Raw genomic sequence first — 14595 nt, forward strand, 5'->3', positions numbered from 1 at the left:
AAAGATCTTGATTGGGCCCATCTGGCATCATTGGGGCCTTCGACTCCTCCAAGGGATGGGCTGATGCCTCGTCTAGACAAGTAACGGGAGAACAGGCACATGGCATGAGAGATATCAATCTGAAGGAGCCAAGCCAGCCAACGAAGCAACGAACGGGCCGCTGTCAGTCAGCCGTCGTCTGGTGTGATCTGTCCGTCACTGCCAGTGCCCGTCCGTCCTCCCTCCCACTCAATCCTTGGACGCAAAGTCAAAGTCTGTCGAACCCCGGACGGACCACGGACCACGGACCACAAGCCCACGAGTGACGAGCAGTTTTGAAGTTTGAACATCCGGCACGAGGCCGAGGAAGAAGAAAACGAAGAGAGACAGACGACTGACTGCGGATGATTGACTGGCAGTTACAAGTTGCAACGGCTGACCTTTCTCTCCTTGCTTTACACTCACCGACGCGCGCGCGGCGTGCCTCTCTACTTGCTTTTACACCTGCACAACACAGGCTCGCATCAGCACACTCAGCAACGAGCATACTCAAGGCCCAGCACTAGTCACAGTTCAGGACTAGAGCGAGAGTAGGCTGGACGAGGTCCGCCCGTTGTCAACGTAGTGATTGACTGCTGGCCGTTCAACCGTTTGGCTGCTACCGGTCCATGTGTCTTAAAAGAGGACGAGACTTTCTGACTGAGAGTAGTAGAGTACCACCCGACTGGCGTCAAAGCCCCCTTCTCACCCAGGGCCACCCTCCACCTGTGTCCAGGAACGATGAAATTGGGCTTGCTGATAGGCTCGTCACCCGGCACCCCCTTTTCCCAATCTCGCGCTGGACCGCAAAAAAAGGGCACTAGGATCCAGCCTCAAGGGTAGCTGCGTCGTCGGCCTGTACCTGGGCGGCACCGCAGTGTCTCACCACCTGTCCAAGTATTCTTGGCTCGTCCTCTACTTTGGCGCTGGTGCCCGTGGATGTCCAGGAACCCCCTGGTCTGTCCTCCATTAGGTGGTTCCAATACCGTCTGATTCGTCCGTCGTCAGTCCAAGCCACCCCGGACCAAGGACCAGGACGTTCCTGGCAACCCCCGGTCACGATTTCCCAAATCCCTGCCTCGTGTTTCCTTCGCCTGCAACTTGGGCTGTACCTGGTCGACTCCTGCTGCGGGTTGCGGGTGCTGGTGCTGCTATTGCTGCTGGTGCTGCGCTCGACTGCTCTGAGAGAGAGAGTCGGACGAGGGTGAGCGAGGGTACCACTCTTTTCCATTCGCCTCTCTTCCTCTCTGGCTCTGCTGGTCTCTCCCTTGGTCTCCGTTTTCCTCTCCTCCTTCTCTCCTTCTGGTGCCGTGTGTGCATTTTTCGCTCTTTCGAGGTGGAATTGCTACTCATCGTCTGGAACGTTGAATCTCGCGAGATCGAAAGAACAGAAACAACACAGAGTCGCTCATTGCAATATCCTCTTCGATTCCTAGACGCGGCAATTTGCCCATCTTATCCCTCGTCCACCGAAATTCCCGACCCGACCGACACGAGCTGCAGTAATAGCCCGAGAGCGATACGACATATCCACGACACACTCGCACACACACAAACGAATCCGACCAACGACTGCGAGCCACCCGCTTGGCCACATCCAAAACCTGCGACACCAAGGCCTTCAGGACTCGGGAGAACTAACAGCTTCTTGTTTCCCTTCTACCCAACCGTCCGACCTTTTTGTCCTGGCTTCTTGTTTGTCTGGAACTAGCCGTCTGTCGAGAAACACCAGAAACTTTGTTCTGCAGATCAAACTCCGAGACAAGGGAACCACTTCCCGTCCACCTCGACCTCGACGGCTCAGTCTCTTCCTCCCTTAGGATCTCCGCTCGATTTTCATCTTCGCCTTCCCGTCGCGCGAGCTAAGGATCAGCCGACCGGACTCACTTCGATATTTCGACCGTTTGGAAGCCTCGAGGGCGCTGGCTGTTGCGTTTGGATTATTGGACCATTGCTGAGTAGACCATCTGCCAGCAGTCATCTCACCGTCTGCGTCGGACCATCCTTTTTTTTTTTCATTGTGAGGAACCGCATCAAAACCCAACAATTCTACAGGCAATTTAACGATATGCTGTAGACTACACGCAATCTACCCACTCAACCCCGAAACCCCGTTTACCTCGACGACAACATTCACTATTCATAAAAAACACAGCACAGGGCACGATCACGATGAAGCTCCCCGAGCCCAAAGTCGCTTTGGACAACATCTGTTCGGTCATTTACAACAACGTTCTTTACACATATTCCTCCGGTGCTTTCCAGTCGCTTTCGCTCGAAGAAGGAGCCCAATGGAAGACCTTGGCGCAAGGTGAGGCAGTGACAGGTGCTGTCTGCGTCGGCTCCAACCCCACCGATGCTAGCAAGGCCGGCTTGTACATTGTAGGAGGCAAGGGCACGTCAACAGATTATCATGGACTTCAAAAGTTCACCTACGCGACAGGAAAATGGGAGTCCATCTCACCACAGGACCACGTCACGCAGGACCGTCTTCTCCACGGAGCAACATACCTCCCTGGAACTGACCAGATTATCATGTACGGTGGCAGTCAGGATGGTTACTCTGGTCCTTCGACACAGACTTTTGTTGTCGGAGCATCCGCGCCTTATAGCACCCGAGCCTACGAATCATCAGCACCGCCTGTCGTAAATCCCATTGTTCTGACATGGTCCGACACACAAGCAGTTGTCATTGGAGGCAGCACGACAAACAGCAAGGTTATGCTCTTCAACCCCGATACGAAATGGACCGACTCGGGTGCCACCCTCGGGGAACCCTTGCTGAAGGACACGACTGCAATTCGCGCAATTATCATGAACGGAGACGACGGAAGCAAGAGTTTGTACACATTTGACCTTTCCGTTGCGCCAAACGTGGTCAAGCGCATGGTCCTCATCGACGCGGCGGGCGCACCTGTGACCAACTCCCAGGCAGTCTCGAAGGCGAAGGCGCGCAGCGTGGAGGGCGAGATTGAGAAGCGCGCATCTTTGACCCTGAGCGACTGGCCCGCTTACAACAGCACCCTGGCGCCTACAGGCACGCGATCCAACTACGCTGTTGCTCAGGGTTCTGATGGAACCGTCGTTTTCTCAGGAGGATCAGGTGCCGTCGACGATGTTCTCTGCATCTTCAACGCGCGCCAAAACAGCTGGGAAGATGCTGCCCAAAAGTTGAACGAGCAGGAGGTTCTCGCTACAAGCGAATCGACGAGCAGCACCACTGCGAGCTCAACCGCAACGAGCTCCAGCTCCAAATCTAGCACTTCGGCCAGCTCCATCTCTACACTTCCTGCGTCGGCGTCAGCCTCTGCCTCTGCGTCTGCCGCCGCGACTCTCTCCGCCTCTGCATCTTCATCTGCCAGCACCGAGACAGCTGCTGCTGCTGGGGCCCCCGCCGCAGTCAGTGCTAACGCTATACTTGGCATTGTCCTTGGTACCATTACCGGTATCATGATTCTCCTCGGCCTGATCCTCTTCTGCATCCGAAAGCGTCGTGGAAAGAACCAGCAAAACGTGGAGGGCGGCCAGGACCCGAGGGGCATGAGCCCTAGGGGCTTCCCCGATGAGAAGGCTGGACTTGGATATGGCAACGACGATTTCAACTCTGCTCCTCACTTCCGTGGTCATCAGCAACAAGACTCGGCCGGATCATTCTCCTCCATGGCGATTTTGATGGGCAAGGTCAATGGCAACGCACCCAAGTCTGCCGGTGTTGCTCGCAGTGGAAGCAAGCGTGATACATCCAACAGCTTCTTCAAGAGCACCATCGGTAAGCCCCTTCCCCAGATGAATGAGGCACCAGGCCTCGCACCACCTTCCCGCGATGAAAAGGGTGTTTCGTTCGCCGCCGACGTGGTCGAGCCTCGCCCTACGCCGCGAGGAGCCCCGGTTGGTCGTGCTGGCGAGACGCGCAGAAGCTCTGGCTGGAACCGTTACTGGTCCGGCGGCAGCGCGCTCAACATTCTCGGATTCGGCAACTCTAAGCGTACAACCGTCGATTCCGAGACCTCTCACTACTCCAACACACCCAAAAACCGCATCACGCAAGACTCCGCTACCGTCCCTCCTCTGCACCTAATTACCCAGGACTTGTCCACTGTTCCGCCTATTCAGCACGATGGTCGGCCAGAACTGAGCCGTGTCGTCTCTGGCAGCCCGACGGTGTCAAACTACTCGAACCAGATTCCCTTCCGCGATGGAGTCTCTGGCAAGATCGAATCCCCCCGAAGACCCACGTCGAACGCATCTTCAGGGTACTCGAGCGGTATCCCCGAGAGTGTTCGGGACACATGGGATCCTACCGGCCCCTCAAGGCCCTGGGGAGCAGACCGCGCTCCAAGCAGTGTTTATGCCGAGAGCCTTTATCCTACGTCACTAGCTCCAAGCCTCCCGCAAAGGCAAACGCAGACCAGTGCTCCCAACGGTGTTAGCCAACAGCCGCCCCTCGCCCTGGCAGCCACCTCTTCAGACATGAGCTGGTTGAACCTCGGCGAGATCAACAAACAAAATCGTCTCTAGGTTCAGTCGACAAAAATGCCTTGAAGCCATGGCGGTGATGAGACACTAATGGCCATTGTGCGACACCTGCGAGCTCCGCTCACGTCCATGGCGCTTCACGACACTCAAAATCATGATCCGTCCTTTTTTATACCCAGGTCTTTTCCGGAGCATCGTTTTCGGCGGGGGCCTCTGCATTCCAGCATAGACGGCTTAGAGCACTCAAAAGTCCACTCGTTACATCCCTCACACTTATCACCAAATCTCTCTCGCTACACACTCACAAACACGCACACCCACGTACTATCCCGCGCAAACTCACTCTCGATCCATCTCACTATCCGACGCGCACACTATTTTCATTACTCCAAAACACCTCATACGACCGCAGACATGGCATGTCTCCCGGGCGGCGTAATCACCTTCATCCGCTCGTGAACATGGTTTTCCGTTATCTCACGCTGTCTTTCGTTCTCTCAAATCTATCTCCTTTTCCTTTTCCATTCTCAGCATCATCTCTTCTGTACATTCCTCTTTTAGAGCGAGACCCGGGACAGGTCGTTCCCTTCGCAGTCAGTCATTTCCGTGATACCAATATCGCAGAGAACTCAAACACCAACAACACAACGCGCATGCCACGCTGTCTGGGTTGAATATGTAATTATCAATTTTTTGTTTACCATATCCAAAGGGGGTTGGGGGAGGCATTTCCATGGTGTTGATGGGTTGTCAAACCAGGAGGGCAACTTGGTGAAATTTTGGCAGTGGCAGTTGTCTCTTCTTTTTCTGTTCTCCAGCTGTCGCCATTTCACATGTTTCCCCTTTCCCATACAGAGGGGATTGATGGCTGATGAATGGGAAATGGAAAAGAGGAGAATTAAGGAGCAATGGAGGGCGGCGGGGGGAGGAATGTTGTCGATATAACCTGTTTTTATCTTTTTTTTGATGAAAAAGATGAAGGGAAAAAATGGCGGCGCGGAGGATTTATTGTATTATTCACATTGCAACTTGTAGGCTGTTGCACCAATTGATGGCTTGCCAAGTTACGAACAATGATGTTCCCCTTTTGCCTGTTTTGCATCGTGAGATGAGGATGTGCTTTGCTTGCCAACGGCCACTTGGTAAAATGCGATACGTTGGCTAAGGCAGGCGGACGGTGGTAATGAATGAACCATGCGGTTTGATTGAATCTTGGTTATTGAATAGCATAGATGGCATCGGGGGCCTGGTGAGGCTTGCGATGCGAACCTCATACAGCCTCTTTGGAAAGGACGTATGATCGTTATACGGAGGGATGGCCTTGGTTTGAGTTATGTTATTAGTTAAGCTATGTGAGAGGGTCTAGACTCTGGGCGGAGGTTTCGTGGCCAAAATCTCTCAATTGGATGAGGTATCATTTGTGCCATGTTTGTTCGCAGCTTCAATTTCCATTTCTCTCTCTGGCTCCCTCTCTCGAGTACCTCACTCTCAAGTTCCAACGGCCATACCCCTACACCTCTGCCCTCGGCTCGACTCCCTGCCCCGAGCTCTGCATCATCACGAGCTCACCACCGTGTCTATGAAAGGCTGGCTGGCTCCCACTTATCCAACAAGCCCACATTCCACCCTTTAAACACCCGCTCACTCGGTGGTAATAACCGACTACTCTGCTTCAACCCCTCCGCTGCGGCGACGATGGCCGGAAGAGGGAGGTTGACCTCTTGCACGTCGGACGTCATGGACTCGAGCATGTCGTCTGCTTCGGCTTGGGAGATTTCTTTGTATAGCAGTTTTATGGCTGCGCGTTTTGCGCGTTGGTGAGGAGAAGAAGAAGAAGAAGAAGAGGGGAAAGAAGAGGAGGCGTAGGTGATGTTGCTGTTGAGGATCCAGAGGTGCAGGGCAGGCGGTACGGCGTCGCCGCCATCGCCGGAGGAAGAAGAAGCCAGGTTCTGGGTGGATTGGAAGGCCGGGACGACGACTGATTTGGAGGAGCCTGAGCGGGAGAGGGTCGCGATGAGGGTCGCGGCCAGGCAGTCTGTGCTGGAGGGCAGTGCTGTCGCCGTGGCCGTGGGGTGTGATGTGCTTGTCTGGCATGACACTTGCCATTTTAGCAGAACGACGGAGGAGATGGCTACGTTGAAGAAGCCCAGGTGGGAGGCGCAGGCGGAGCAGGCGATGTTGAGCATCCGAGGGGGTGGTTCTGTGGGATCAGACGCAGAATCAGAGTCGGAGTCTCCTGCTCCTCCTCCAGCTAGGACTTCTGAGCTGGAGGATGCCGGGGGTGCGGCAGCTGATGATGGGAGAGAGAACTGGAGTGGAGAGAAGAAGTGTAAGTAAGGAGAGAAGAGAGAAGACGAAGAAGAAGAGTATACGGAACGGATCGTGACTGTATACGCGAAATGGAAAAGGTATTCGTTCAATGTCCCTCGCTGTTTATCCCGGTGTCTCCGAGGCTCTGGACAACCCCAGTGAAAGCAAGAGGGCCAACCGTCTTTTGCGAACCCAAGCACAAGACCCGGAAACCATCTTACACACACGAGGGGGTGTAGAGGCTTCGGAGTCTTGCACTTTTGAAAGCACCCCCTGCGCAAGGGCAGGGACGACGGCGTACGTTTTGGATAGTTCATATAGGGGCGGAGTATCGGTGACCAGATCACTGAGTTGGTAGCGTGTTGCTGCCGACATGGCCTCCTTCTTGATGCCCCCGTGTTTTGAGGATACACGGTTATATGTATCGAATAGACGAATCCCAACATGATGTGTTGAAGATGCGAGTGACAAAACAGAGATGAAGAAAGAGAGAGAGAAAGATAGCCGCTTACCTTGAGACCAACACAATCAGCCTCGCAAAACAGAAACGACGTCAAATCTACCATGCCTACGCCAGGCTGCGCGGCAATGGACGAGTTGGCTCCGTACCCGCGCCTAGTCAGATGCTCGTGGTCATCCTTCTCCTTGCCCTCTCCGTTCACGCCGCCGTGCTCGTGCTCATCCTCGCGATCCGTGCTAGGCTTATGACAGTGCCAGAAGTCCATCATCTCCGCCCAGTTCTCGCTCGGCAGGTCTTTCCACTCCCCCGCTTTCCCGCCGGGCACGACGACCGCGGCGCAGCGTCTGCACGCGACGGCCGAGCTGGGGAGGAGGTCCCGCGCCGTCCAGGGGACGGGGTCATCTGCGAGGCTGGTACTGCCGCTGCGCGCCGCTGGGGAGTCTGCTAGCGGGAGACGCCATGATAGCGTTTGCGAGGCTGATGATGATGCTGACGGTGGTGGTGTGAATAAGGCTGTGGGAGCTCCTGCGTGGGCGAGAACTTTTCCGGGCAGCGGGAATGAGGTTTCTGTGCCTGCGTGGTGGATGTGCAGCGTCTCGCCGTTGGGGGCGATGAGGGCTCTTGTTTGTCCTCCTGCTGGTGAGGAGAGGGTCACTGCGATGGAGAGCTGACGGATGTTTGTGAGGAGTTCTGCGTAGATGGTTGGTGTGTCGTGAGACGACATCGTGGGCAGCGGGAGGTGTGGTTGGGTCAAGGAAGTTTGGGGACGAGTTGGTTGGGTGAGGTCAGATTTAAGATGTGCTGGACTCGGAGTTGTCGCGCTAGGATTTTTGGCTCGCGACCCTGGCGGGGTGGAACTTAGTGCAGCTGGTGCCGGTTCAGCGGCCCCGTCCGTTTGAATTGGACAGCTCCCGCCACGGCATGATTTTTTGACTAATTACACACTTGTGATGCAGCTGAGTAGACTGTGTAATATCGAATTCCAGCAATGTACACTAACATGGGTATAACAAAGATCTTCTCATCGTATATTACATAAAGACACATCGCTATCCGGAACCCTTGAATCCCATCTACCTACAGAGTACTTCACGGGCGGCGAGATGATGCAGTTTGATACCGCTCATAGGCCGGCGCTGGCTCGTCCACCACATTGCCCGCGCGAGATTGACCACCCGTAGCCGCGCTCGCATCCGGTATTCCAATAGACGGACCGGTCACAACGTTTGGCTTTACCGGTGCACGCGTCGCGATCGGATCGGCCCTCGAGTAAACCGGCAACCAGATATCGCCATTCGCATCCGTCCTCCGGTAGTCTCCGCTATTGTGGTTCATGCGAAAGGAATTAAGTTCTGATCTTCGTCTCTGACCGCGCACGCGCATGAAAGCCTCGAGACGCCTCATATAAGAATGATCTCTGTCGACTTGCGCTGGCACTTCCGCCTCCCTCGCTCTGCGTGCGTCATTAGTCCGCCCCATGTCTGACGGCTCCGACTCTGGCGGGTATCGGTCTGGCTTCCGTAGTCGTTTGCCAATTGCCGCTGCAACCGTATACATCGTAACCGCGAGGAAATGACTTGCCGAGGCGATCCACGTGACGACGAGTGTCGAAGTACCGGCGCTGTGGTACTTGAAGACGCTCTCGTATTGGGCGAGGACGCCGTCCGCCTCAAGGGCCGCACGGGTTGTGTTGGCCGAGGCGACGAGCAGCGCCGCCCCCGCTAAAGTAAACGACACGGCCAGGAATCGATCACAGTTGGGTGCGCCCGGAACCGTGCTGACGAAGAAGTGCCATGACCAGAGGCACGCTACAGCCACCATGAAAATGATGTAGGCGATGAACGCGTTCTTGGACGAAGTGACTTCGGACGCCGTCCCGAGGTCAATGCCTTGCGATTCCAGAGCCGGGAAGGTGCCCCTGCTTGACGAATAAGTCGAACCACCTCCTATTGCAAGAGCGACGTCGTCCATAATGTCATCGAGGTCGAAGGGGGCACCGGGAGCCCGGCGGATACATGCCTCTCGCCCTAGGTGCGAGTAGCAGTAGCTGCTTAGGTGCCAACTGAAGACCACCGTGGTCTCGTCGGCTGGCCATCGCCGGACATATGCCGCCGACCACTGTCATCCATTGTCAGTACAGGCATATGGAGACGGGAGTGGAAGAGAGGGCGGTCCTCCCGTCCTCGAGTGCGACTCACAGTAGCGAGGTGAGCCTCTCTGTTATTTAGACCTTTTGACGATCTCAAACCACTCGACTTATTCCATGCGCCGACGCATAGAAAGACGACGAGCGTCACTGTGAGTGCATCAAAGACCAATGCGCACAGAAATAGTAAGCGCCGTACCGCTCTCTCTTGAGTCTGGTTGAGCGTGTACTTCTTGCCCTGGCTAGGACTGTCATCTTGAGCAGATACGTTCATATCGAGGAAACGCGGTGATGCTGCTATACATCCTGACTCGGGAGGAAAGAGAATCGGACCGTCGCCTCTGCGAATAGTGAGATATATCTTTCGTCTGGAGACATGATTGAAAGTTTCCACTACACAGCGGTGAAGAGGCAATCACAGAGTCTTTAAGAGCGCAAAAACGAAATTCAGCCCAGTGCCACACCCGATTGAGCAGGTGATGTCGCTGCCGGGGTTCGTCGCCCAGTGAGTATGGCAGGCCGAGTAGGTTCATGCGGCACAGCAGTCTACCGAGCTTGATATTTCAGCCTGGGATCTTGGCAGCCATCCCCTTTTGAGGCCAGCAATCTCGGTACCATGGCGAATTGCCTTGACTTGTGAGGGCTGAGTGAGCGCCTGCTCGGCACTGGCGCCAACGGTGTGTTTCTGGACCATCATTGAGTAGGAGAAGGCGACCTGTTACGGGTTTCCATTGTTGCAGGTGGCAAGGAAACAATTCGATCACCCATGTTGGGCTGATTTGTAGCAATGAGCTGCGATGGCTTTGGTGCCAGCTGAGAGCTCGAGTGACATCTAACGGCTTGTTGAAAGGAAAGGACGAACGACCGGGAGTGCACAGACCAGACCTTGTCGTGCTTACCTTGGCCCAAAGTGGGCTAGCTTGAGAGCTCCAAGGTCCCTCTTCTCAGAATTCCCGAATTTCACCAGCCAAACTTCTGGATCCAACACTGCGATAATACCACTGGCGACAGTTCCGAGCACCCTCTGGTCAAATAAATCCAAGCAGCCGACGATCCAATTCTCCACACGAATACCTACCTCATCTCCATACAGAGTCTTCTGCACCTTCAGACCTCGACATCTCCGCAGCTATGGCAACCCTCGGAGGCTACCTCAACAGTACATCCCCCCAAAACCACCAACCTTGAGTGCTGCTTTCCCGATGACATACTGACCATCCTCTCCCTAACAGAGAAAGTCCTCATTGTGACGTCGGACTCACGAATCTTGGTGGGCACATTGGAAGCTGCGGATCAGTCCACGAACCTCGTAATACCCCTTCCCCTGCCCCCTTCACAACCCTCTCTCGAGTCTTCTGAGCTGCACCCAGCTAACACACATCTTGCGCCCCAGGTTCTCAGCAGTGCCCAAGAGCGAGTCATCCAAACCCCCGAGAGTGGCGAACCCTCTGTCGAAGTGCCCCTCGGCCTCTATCTCGTCCGAGGCGACAATGTCTGCACGATCGGCCTGGTAGACGAGGCGCTAGACGAGAGCATTGACTGGACCCAAGTCAAGGGTTCTGCTATTGGAGGAACCAAGCACGTATGAAAGCCACGCATACATACAGGAAAAGCAAAACAAGAGCAGAGAGATGGTTCTCGAGAATGAGAGTGACACACCGAGTCACGGGATGTTTGATTACGAGCGGGATACCCAAATGTTGGGAAGGACATGAGATTGCACTGCTGCCATTGAGACAGGCAGGCAGGCAGACAGGCGCGCGCGCATTTTCATGCACATATGCACATGCGCATGATCACACACCTACACACACAAAGAACAACGGCGTTTGCACATATTTGGGGGTTGCTATAGAATGATATTGGGTTTTCCTACGGGGTATGCGCCTGCCTTTCTTCTTCTATCCAGATCTCTCCTCTATGCTGCTACAGTCTCAAAACCATGTTTGTGCTGACACGAGACATCAACAACAAAAGAGCCCTCACGCCTACACACATAGAGAAGGTGGTGGCTGAAAATATACGTCCCTTGTCTCCTTATCTTTATCCGAAAACTCTCTTCATCAGGTCTGGGGCAAACAATTCCTCGCCGGGGGACTCAACCATCCTGTTGACCCTGTTGCCCCTGCTGGTGCTGAGCCAGCCGCCAGTGTCGCCGGGGACCTCGGCCAGGGTCAGGACGTCGACGGCATCGCCCGTCTCGCTGGTCTCGAGAGCGGCCTCGTTGTACTTGACGCGGAGTCTCCGGTCAATGACGTGCATACCGCGCGTCCACTGGCCCGTGGTCTCGATGCGGATGTCCTCCGGCTCCACGCTGGCCTTCCACTTGGGGTCGGACTGCGTCAGAAGGTACCAGACCGTCAAGGGGTCGTGCAAGGAGAGACCGGGCTCCTGTCCGTCGCCCTCCATCTCGATGATCTTGTCAAAGCACTTTGACATGAAGTGGTTGACCCACTGGCCGAGGGGGCTTCCGGACGCCACAATAGGCTTGATGGTCTCGGTGAAGTAGTTCTTGCGGAGCAGGTGCGGAGTCGTGATGTCGAGGGGAAACAGCGTCAGCTTGAGCTTCTTGGACAGCCTGGCCGGGTAAGGGGGCAGGGACGACTTCTTGTCCGAGATGGGCGGCATAGTGGAGCGCGGGGTCGGGGAGGTCAGGGCGAAGACGCGCGCGGCGGCGACGGCGTCGGCAACGGTGTTGAACTCGCCGTGCGGGGTGATGTTGCCCTCGACGTGGACGGCGCCGCCCATGACGCAGAGCTCCTTGACGCGGAGGAAGGTTTCCGGGTCCTCGGCGGCGGCGAGGGCGACGTTGGTCATGGGGCCGACGACGCAGATGGAGATGGTGTTGGGCTCGTTCTCCTTGAGGATGCGCAGGATCTCCTTGTGGGCGACCTGCTTGGCCGGGGTGAAGTACTGGTTAAAGGGCGAGGGGTCGTGGTCCACGTTCTTCTCGGTGTGGAAGAGGGACTGCCAGCGGTCGTCCGGGGAGAGGTGGGGGTGCTTCTCGTGGACGCCGTGAAGGCCGTCCAGTCCGTCTGGAGGAGAGTCAGGAGACGGAAGTTGGGAGAGGTTGAACCGAGGAGTGTGTCTTACGGAAGTAGTCGGCGGCCAGCTCGTCGTCTTCCAGAGCGTGCTCGGCACCGACTGATACGATGGGCTTGTAGGCCTTGAGGGACTCGAAGCCCTCGGGCTTTCCATTCTCCTTGCGCCATGCAATCTCCTTTTCCAAGACGTGGAAGAGGGCAACGACGTTCTTCAGGCAGCTTCATCGTAAACGATTAGACCAAGGGTTTCTTATGTTTATTTGCGCAGCATGAAACTCACCTCTGGAGAGGCACGTTGCCGTAGGTAACTGAGATCATCATGACCTCGAGCTCCTCAGGGGAGGCCGAAAGGGCCAGGAGCATGGCCATGACATCGTCAATGCCTGGCAGAGATGTGTAAGCCTACTTGCACATCTCAGTACTTTTGGGGGGTTCGCTCATTGATATCTCACCTGGGTCGGAATCGATAATGACGCGGTTCTTGGGAGCCATGGCTGCGATGTTTGATTCAGAAGAAATCTCTTGAAATTGGGTTGAAAAGTGTTCAATGAAGACGAGAATGACTTCGTCTCAAATTACACAGTTGATTAAATCACTTAAGAAAGCTGGGGAAAACATTAGTGATATAGGAAACCAAATGTTGATGGGGGAGTGGTGGGGGGAAGCGGACATCTGCGGGCACGTGAGCTAAGCTTGAACGGAGGTGTCCGGTCTCCGCCTGTCTCCGGTGTAGATGCCTTGAAATAAGCAACCCGGCGCCCCGGGAGATGTGATGTGGCCTTGACGGTGTGACTCCGTCGTTCCTGCCTTCTCGCCGGGTCTTTTTTGTGTCAATAGGAAGGGCGTCGGTGTCGCATTGAGAAGTTGGCATAGTTGAGACGGGCGGGCGACCGAGCGGTCGAACCCCCTCATCGTTAGAAGCGTCAAATGCGCCGCCGTCGAGGGGGATCAATGGTGGGGTTGTGGTTGTTGCGGTGCAAATGATGGAGAGAGACATGACACGCTAAGCCGTTTTGAGCCACCGAGATCCAGTTGTTGTCGATAAGCTTGAGGCAGGTCGCTGCGGGAAACCTTGGAAAATAGGGACTTTGGGGGACTTTGGGGGACTTTGGGGGCATTGGGCACCTGAGGTAAGGTAGGCGGGTAAGCTGCCCCCAGCTCTTATCGGGAAAGCCAAGGGAAAGGAATCTGACATGCGGCAAGTTGCAACTCTGGACCTTGCAAACATTAGATGAGACGTGGGAAACGGAAGGGCCTCGGGAAGTTTACTTGGATGAGGGTACCTTACTCACGTGAACCTACCTAAGGAAAGCTGTCTGCAAAAAACCTATTTATAATTCTACAATTTGTGCTTTTCGGTTTGACAGGCCGGGCCCGCGGGATATCAAGGTAACCTCCGAGTCCGACAAGTCTCCAATGACATTGTTTGGCAGTTGTCAATTGGCTTGATGCCCTGACAGCAAGCACTGTGACCTTGACATCGTTCCGCCCAATCACGGAGAGTTCTTATGGAGGGAAGTCATCACAGTCACGTGTAAGTGACACCTTCCAGGTTGGTGATTGCTCCCTTGTCTTCCATCAGTCGTTGCCTCGCAAGCACGTGACCTGTCCCCAATTTTCAAGTTCTCCCGAGTCCGTGCTGACAGCCGAGCCCCAAAAGAAAAGGCGGGTCCACGTCCCTCAACCCCGTGGAAACGCGAAGCTGTCACTTTGGAGATGCAGGAAATTACCTAACAGCACCCTGGAGATAGCCTCATCTACCTCCATTACCTACCCTTACCTCACCTACCTCCCTTGCTTAACTCAAGGAAAGAAACGTCAGATTGCTGAGAAGAGCAGCCGTACAGCAAGTAAGTACAATTTTCTCCTCAATTGTTCTTCTTCCTCGTCGCATCTCACATCACACACTCCCTCGTCTTGCCTTTCATCTTGCTGCTTCATCTGAGCTCGGCCAGCCAGAAACACATCCCTGGGGACCTGCGGCAAAAGAGGACACCAATCCTCATACGCAATACCCACTCCTGGAGACTCGGTCCCGACGCAGGTCAGGGTTTGGTGCAGCACCTTACAGATTGGATACCTGGAGCACATAGCAACACCGAGCAGCCGCAGCAGTAGCAGCAGGTTACCCGTGGGACCTC

At 55.1% G+C, this 14595-nt stretch overlaps 5 protein-coding genes across 5 annotated transcripts; 2 read left to right on the top strand and 3 right to left on the bottom strand.

Moving 5' to 3' along the window:
* Positions 1-2190: 2190 nt before the first annotated feature.
* CCOS01_07977 (pre-mRNA splicing factor CLF1) lies at positions 2191-4536 on the top strand (the record flags this gene model as incomplete). Its single annotated transcript, XM_060456139.1, has 1 exon — positions 2191-4536. One exon carries the CDS (start codon positions 2191-2193, stop codon positions 4534-4536), a length of 2346 nt encoding a protein of 781 aa, XP_060314031.1.
* A 1535-nt stretch (positions 4537-6071) lies between these two features.
* CCOS01_07978 (uncharacterized protein) lies at positions 6072-7988 on the bottom strand (the record flags this gene model as incomplete). Its single annotated transcript, XM_060456140.1, has 2 exons — positions 6072-6803; positions 7317-7988. The coding sequence occupies 2 exons, from the start codon at positions 7986-7988 to the stop codon at positions 6072-6074; spliced, it is 1404 nt and encodes a 467-aa protein (XP_060314032.1).
* A 365-nt stretch (positions 7989-8353) lies between these two features.
* On the bottom strand, positions 8354-9684 carry CCOS01_07979 (uncharacterized protein; the record flags this gene model as incomplete). Its single annotated transcript, XM_060456141.1, has 2 exons — positions 8354-9382; positions 9463-9684. 2 exons carry the CDS (start codon positions 9682-9684, stop codon positions 8354-8356), a joined length of 1251 nt encoding a protein of 416 aa, XP_060314033.1.
* Positions 9685-10541: 857 nt separating this feature from the next.
* CCOS01_07980 (LSM domain-containing protein) lies at positions 10542-10998 on the top strand (the record flags this gene model as incomplete). The annotated part of the gene is made up of 2 exons (XM_060456142.1): positions 10542-10569; positions 10643-10998. 2 exons carry the CDS (start codon positions 10542-10544, stop codon positions 10996-10998), a joined length of 384 nt encoding a protein of 127 aa, XP_060314034.1.
* A 455-nt stretch (positions 10999-11453) lies between these two features.
* Positions 11454-12946, bottom strand: CCOS01_07981 (inosine-uridine preferring nucleoside hydrolase; the record flags this gene model as incomplete). Its single annotated transcript, XM_060456143.1, has 4 exons — positions 11454-12445; positions 12504-12673; positions 12735-12837; positions 12907-12946. The coding sequence occupies 4 exons, from the start codon at positions 12944-12946 to the stop codon at positions 11454-11456; spliced, it is 1305 nt and encodes a 434-aa protein (XP_060314035.1).
* Between the last annotated feature and the right edge of the window lie 1649 nt (positions 12947-14595).

The sequence above is a fragment of the Colletotrichum costaricense genome, assembly GCF_030867565.1.
Source record: "Colletotrichum costaricense strain IMI 309622 chromosome Unknown Scaffold_7.1, whole genome shotgun sequence".
NCBI lineage: Eukaryota > Fungi > Ascomycota > Sordariomycetes > Glomerellales > Glomerellaceae > Colletotrichum > Colletotrichum costaricense.